General features: G+C 30.3%; 1 protein-coding gene across 1 annotated transcript; it reads right to left on the bottom strand.

The window, feature by feature from the left end:
• Positions 1-336: 336 nt before the first annotated feature.
• Positions 337-6,360, bottom strand: LOC114166903 (annexin D5-like). Its single transcript, XM_028051782.2, has 6 exons — positions 6,147-6,360; positions 5,784-5,929; positions 4,899-5,117; positions 4,421-4,636; positions 3,986-4,075; positions 337-791 (listed from the first exon to the last, which is right to left on the bottom strand). Exons 1-6 carry the CDS (start codon positions 6,220-6,222, stop codon positions 588-590), a joined length of 951 nt encoding a protein of 316 aa, XP_027907583.1. The 5' UTR covers positions 6,223-6,360; the 3' UTR covers positions 337-587.
• Between the last annotated feature and the right edge of the window lie 1,051 nt (positions 6,361-7,411).

The following is a 7,411-nucleotide window of genomic DNA, read 5'->3' as shown; positions in this document are numbered from 1 at the left end:
AAAAAAAAAAAAAATCATTACGTAAACAAAATATCATGTAGGAACATATATTAAAATATCATGTAGGAACAAATTGAATGAGACTTTTACATCAAACTTATCAAACTTTGAAGAGTAGGTATAAGGAACCACCTTAAAATATATAGAAAGCTTAGATTAAATTCTAAAACATGTTTCTAATAATTTAGTGCTATTTGGAGTCGTGAATTATAAATTAAGTATAATTTGTAATTATTACGAAGTTTCCTAGATTGTAAAGGTGCAGTAATGTGAATGATGTGCAAGTATAATATATATATAAAACTTTTCATTAATACAGAACTTTTAGAGCAACTAAGAGAAGAAACACATTATCTCAGAAGTGAAATGGAAAATTTTATGATTGAAATAATATACAGAAAACAAAAATGTAGCCTGAATACAATCACCATTTCTGGAAAAGCACTATGATATGTTAAAACTAGAACAAAGCAAGTGACTTTAATCCAACACCACTTTTAGCTTCTACAATGAGTAAGTAAATATTTCTGCTCACATAATACTTCCTAAACTGGTTAATCTGATTTGATGTGAAAAACAGCATAGTACTAATAATCAGAACCTATAAGATTCAAGAGAAATTCTTTGTAATGGCCTGATGTGTCAGAACGAACTGCATGAGTTAAAGGTTTTCCATATTTCTTATAATATTCTATTTTTATATGGTACATGTCTACCTCAGTTCTTGTCACAACTACCCTTATTAGTCTAGTATCTTGAGTTCCCACACCCTTCATTGACTTGCGCAAGATCTACCAAAAAAAAAAAAAAGAGAGAGACATAGGTTAATTAATATTATTTTGTGGGCATAGATTAATATAACTCAGAACTTAGGAAAATGTAATCTCAGAAAATATGTATACATAAAGGATGATGTAGTATGGCTTATTAAGTCGTGTAGTGTACTAATGAACAAGTAGGGACGAGGAAGGTGAGTATAGAATATAGACAATTGTTTAGGGGAATATTTCGAAACATGTATCCAAATAAAATTAAAAAGAAAAAATGAAATAAGTTTTTCTAAAAATTAAAGTTAATTTGTAAATAAGTTTAAAAATAAAATTTTGTAAAATTAGATTAATTGTTTTTACAAATTACCTTATATGAGATAGAAAATTTAGTTTTTTCTTTCCTTTTTTTTCTTCTTCTTAAAGTCTATATAGAAAAAATTGTGTAAACATAATGTAAAATACATATATCACATATTTTAATTGTGTACATATATTTTAGGATTGGTATAATTAGTAATTTAGAGGATTAATTATAATTAGTATGTACTTATATTTTAGGATTGGCATAAATGCGTTTTTTTATCACATTTTAGCACAAGTAACACGTCATGTTATCATGTCTAAAAAAACACAACATATTTTAAAATCTATTTTATAACTGAAAGGTAAAAAAACACAACATATTGTAAAATCTATTTTATAACTGAAAGGTAAGCTTTTAATACTAGTGTAGCGAAAAACTTTGACATCAGTGTTTCCATCATTATACTTCGGTTCTTCAACTTAAGCATGTTCCAACACAAAAAAGATGACAATGACCACCAAAAAATAGTGGCACCAACGAGAAGAAAAATAATGTTAGGATAAGGAAGAAAAAAGAAGAACGAAACACCAGTGCAAATGGGCTTTTGTCTGCAATTATTTTTGCAATTCTATTTCGGTTATAGAACCGAGACATGTTAGAGTGAGGCAGAAAGGGACAGGTTTTTGTCTTAGGTCCCAACCGAGACAGAAACTCTACATTTTGTCTTGGTTTTGTAGAGAACCAAAATCATATAGTCCAGAATTAAGCAATTAATTCTGAAATACGCTTGGCTTTTGGCTTCAATTCAGGCATAACCGAAGCCATATGTCTTAACTTTTGGCTTTGGTTCAGGTCACAACCGAGACCATATGTGAGTTTCTACTTCGATTGGTTTAACAACCAAGGCCATATACTCTATTTCTTTTAACATAATTTTTTTGTTTTTGGTTATTGCCACATTTTTTATCTTGCATATTTTTAACATACTAGACTAGACCAGAACATAAACAAGACAATACATTTTATGAAACCCAACATCATCCACAATCTAAATACATCTAAAAATCTTTAGTTATAACAAGTGAATATCTTAATGAATACTAATATATTTGAAGACAAAAAGAACCTCAATGAAGACTACAATGGAGGAAAATGCAAAATTGTAGCAACAAGGGAAAAGAATGTTGCGACACTATGCAATAGGACCTTTCGCGAGTTGTAAAAGTTCACAAACTTATTCTATGTAAATGGGTATAGGTTTCGGTTCTAGGTTAAACCGAAGCATATAACTGGTTGCATGAGTATAGGTTTAGGTTCTCAAATAACTAAAGCCTATATTCATGCAGTCAGTGTATAGGTTTCGGTTAAACCTATAACCGAAGTTTATACTTTAACACCCAAGATAAAGCCTTTCAAAAACACGGTGACATTTTTGAAATTATTTGCACAACTATAGACTTCAGTTCTAAGATAATTAAAGCCCATAACTTGATCTCATAAATATAGGTTTCGATTCTTTGAGGAACCTAAGCCTATACTCATAAGGTAAAAGTATAGGCTTCGATTCTATAGTTATGCAAATAATTTTTAAAATGCCACCCTATTTTGAAAAACTTCGTTTTTTTCTTGAAACCAAAGCCTATTAGGTGAAGTTAAATCATTTTTTTGCACTAGTCTAAAATTGAAAGTTCATGATGAAATTAGTTGTTAAATTAATTGATAAATCGAAAATAGTACACAAAGAGTTATATTAATATGTTAGTTTTTATATAAAAACACATATATGGATAGTTTTAATTAACTAGTTTAGTAAATTTTGCACTTCATCATTTTGAACATATGAATGTCTTATTAAAATTTAAAACAAATATCTTAAATTGTGTAGTATGAAAAAATTGAATAAATAAGGAATTAAATATTATTGTTTGTGATTCCAAAATAATTAAAAAGTAGTATTGTAAAATTTTTACCAAAGCTATAAGTTGAATATGTCAGTGAAATATTAGGTTCATTAGAAAAACCACTAATATTTTCAAAAATAAGTTTATAAACTAATCAATTAGGTTATAACAACTAATTGAAAGATAAGCCAAACACATTATAAGAATTTTTGTATCTATCAATGGATTTTGCTGACAAAACTAAATTTGTCAGTAAATCTAAATATATCGACATATCTTACTGATAGATTTTAGAATTTAAATTATCGAATGGATATTCTGTTGGTAACTAATACATCAGTAAAATCCGCTAGTAAATTGAAATATATATTATGACTAGACGTTTTCATTGGTAATATATCTGACAGTCAATTCTATCAGTAAATTCGTTGGTAAAATGAGCTACAAATTTTCCACCAAGTCAGATGGGATTTTTTTGTATATTAAGAGGGGATGAATGAGAAGAAGAAGAGAATAAGAGAAGAATGAGGAAGAGGAGGAGGAAGAGAAAGAGACGAACAAAGAGGAAGAGGAAGAGAAAGAAAAGAACAAAGAGGAAGAGGCGCAGTGACGAATGAAGTTGGAAGAGGGTAAGGAGAAGGAAGAGGATAAGGAGGAGGAGTTACACATGAAAGTGACAGCAGACGATGACAATGAAGAGGGAGGAGGAGGAGGAGGAGAGGAGGACGAAGAGGACGAAAAAGGAACAAGAGAGAAATAAAGACGAAGAAAAAGAAACAAGAAAGAAACAAAGAGGAAGACGAGGAATAGGACAAGAAAGAAGATCCAATTGTGATATTTACCAACAATCAAAATTCGTGGGTAACTACTAACGAATATTTACCAACATAAAAAAGCAATAACAAAAAACAAAAATGCATAAAATGTTTACAAATAAAAGGTAAAACTTGATTAAGATAGATGAGAAACCAAATTGAAAATTTGTGCTACCTGGGAAAAACAAATAATACCTTGGCAAAGTAAAAAGCAGAATCAGTAGCACAACGCAATATGGTCAAGAGGTCATATCGAAAAGCGCCAGATGTTTCTTTCTTTATTGCCTACATGAAAAACATGATGAGTTGAATGTTCACAATCAACAACAAAAAATATGGTGAAAACATGTTCAAGATTTTCCTATATATGTTTGATCAAATTTCTCTAATATTTTTTTCCTGTGTTTAGTCTCTCTAACTTTTCAAATGAGAAAAAAAAATACTTTTTTTATCTTTCAAGTGATTTGAGTAACTGGTTTATTTATGTTTATCACCAAGTGGATCAAGTCATGATAAAAAAGTTCAATTCCTAATTTTTAAGTGCTTACTTCAACAATTTCAAATTATTTCATAAAAGTGTGAAAGAAAATAGGTGACTACTTGTTTGGAGGCATAAACATATATTTTTACCTTTTCTAGTGAGTGTCCATGTGAAGTTATGTAAGCAGAGTTAACTGCAGCCAAATGTGTGCTACTTTTCTCACTAAAAATCTTTATGAACACGTCCTCATCAGTTCCCAACCTTTTCTCCCCTGCTTTATAGAGTAGTTTTGCATCTTCTTCTACAATTACAGGGTCCAACTCTGGGCCTTCATAACGTGGTGTAGTTACATATGCAAGCAACAACTATATTCAAGTATCAACATTAACATGTCAAAGATTATACACAAGTTTTCACTGGTTCTTTATCAAGATTCCTAAGCTACTATGTCCTCAAATATTTTGTAAGATTCTTACTAGTCAGAAAAAATTAACTTCAGAATATTACAATGTGATTTCACTCTAATAAGTGTTTAAACCTTGAATATATATATATATATAGAGAGAGAGAACAAGAAAAAAAAAAGTGTTCCAAAAAGATAAGAGGAGTTTGAGATAGATAAAACACCTTTTTATGATCACCACTGAGTTGGATTTCAATATCTGTCTCAAGAGGGGAATGATAAATTGACTGATAAACTTCTTTTAATCGTCTAATTTGTGATGGAGTACGTGAACATATAGTTTCTGTTAAAGCTTGATTATCAGCAACTCCTGGTCTTAAGGCTTTTCTCACTATCTTAGCATCCCTAGTTGCAGGATCATGCATCCAAAGTGACATTGCTTTCTGAAACCATTTAGAATCAAGATCAAAAAAATAAAATGACACTCACTTATCATTTGAGAGTGGTAAATATTAGAAGCTAAATTACAGCCTAATTCATTATTATAAACCTAGCTTGTAAAGTAAGAATTGATTCTATTTGTACACCATAAAATATGTTGATGGCTTTTTCCTAGAAGAAAATTAATCGGATATACAACACTAATAAAATATAAGTCTAATTCATATAATAGATTGATATCACTACTAATCCAAAATTTTTAAACAAGGTTTGAGTTTTTTTTATAAGATACTCAACTTTTTCACAATATTATAAACTTAAAATCACATTTGAATTCTCGATATATGTGTATTGAAAAATTTTATAAATTCAAACTGATTGAAAAATAATACCAGTAATAATTCAAAGAAAATTCTTACGTGAAATTTTATTATATTGTAAAGTTTACATGTAATTAAATATTGAATATAAAGGTTAATGGATGAATCAAACGTTATCAAATTCTCCTAAAAGAGAGGTGAGCAAATTTGCAAAAGGACAACACAAAAGGAACTGAACGTGTTATTAGATGAAAAAACTTAACACCCCACTTATTTCATTGTTACTGAATCAAACAAACAAAAATACCTAAACAGAATTATGGGCAAGACAATAATGTAACATTGTACCTTGAGATGCCCATGAAGTTCTTTTGATAAACGTTTGGAAAGTAGTTCAGAGAAGGTGGTTTCATATTCTTGTTGAATGAGACTGCGTTGTTCTTCATTTCTATGAGCCAAGATGTTGATAACTTTAGACGTGTCACAACCAAGACCTGCAAATTTAAAACAATAAAAATGGTGATTTTTGGTATTGTATCTCTAGTTTACCTAAATTCATTTTTTGTACAAACATTAGATGAAAACAGGACTGTTTCACCATATTCCATATGATTAAAGTGCTTTACTTTAACATGGCATAATGAAAGAAACAATAAAAATTAAAAAAAAAAAATTGTTTCTTTTGTGAGTTTGTGTTCATTAATTAAGAACCTTTGAAAGCTTTATGCAGCTTGACAGCATCTTCTCGAGCTGATGGTAGCACTGGAGGTATGCTCAAAGTTGACATTGCCAATTTTCTCTTCTTCTATGTCTTTGTCAAATATTGAAATGTTATTGCATCGATAACTTATTTTGTTTTGTTTTTTCTTACGGCGTTTTGAAATGAAACACACACAAGAAACTTAGCTAACACTTCTGGACAAACTCAAATGCCAAAAATTACTAATATTGGTGCTTTTTTCATCATCTCAAATTTAGGTCTCAAAATATGCCTCAATCCATAAATATAGTAAAGTAGAGCAATGGCTACGAGATGTATCTTGCTCTAGAGTTACGTATATCCTTCTATTTTGATTATGGTATGAATATAACAAGTGATTCAATGATTCCAAATTATCGAAAGTTAATTTGGTGAATCAACATTTAAAAAAAAAAACAATGAACTTTTCATAAAGTTATAATTGAAGAAAATAAAAACTATGCTTATTTTTTTCTATTGGGTTTATGTAAACATCTATCGTACTATCACTACAAGAATGTTGAAATTAACGTTTGATAAGTCCTTATTTTGGCATTTTTTGTGAGTTAAAAAAATTCTTTTTGGACCATTTTTAGTTCTTATTTACTTACGATAGATCACATTTGTTTTCTAGAGAAAAATAAATGTTTTCATTAAATTGTGTTAATAAAGTATTTTTAGTAGTATTTTCAGTTTAGCTAGTAGTATTTTTTGTAAGGCCCACTTATGTTTATGCCTTATTTTAAAGGGCCTTTCCCTAATCAGACGGGTCTAGGGCTGGCCCAACGAATAAAACCAACCCTAAGTCTGCCCTAATTTACTCACTCTACACTTTCAGAAAATCTTAGAGCTGCAGCTACCCCCTCTCTGTTAGGGTTCAGTCTTCGGCCGTCGTCGTACTTGTTCAAGCCAGATTCCATTCCATGTAAGTTGCCTCTCATTCCATACCTCTCTTGTTTAGCACTGTTACTTCGTGTTCCAACTAAGGTCGTTCTGGGTAGCTTCGTCTTATATTGTTCCTTATGTTTCCAGCTCACTAATATACTCTAGGAGTTGTTGTGTTCCCCTGTTCGTACCCAAGGACCCAACTGCTAGCTTGTTTTCTAGGTACGGGAGACTAGGGTTCGCCCTTTCTTTTGATTTGTGCTGATTGTGCTACTGTTTCATCATTTAATTTGTTTGGTGTGTTAATGCGAACCTATGTGTGGTAATATTGAGCCATTTGTGACCTGTTGAG

This window comes from Vigna unguiculata, chromosome 2 (genome assembly GCF_037176805.1).
Source record: "Vigna unguiculata cultivar grain cowpea cultivar isolate G323 ecotype 2 chromosome 2, ASM3717680v1, whole genome shotgun sequence".
NCBI lineage: Eukaryota > Viridiplantae > Streptophyta > Magnoliopsida > Fabales > Fabaceae > Vigna > Vigna unguiculata.
This window is presented reverse-complemented; position numbering and strand designations above follow the sequence as displayed.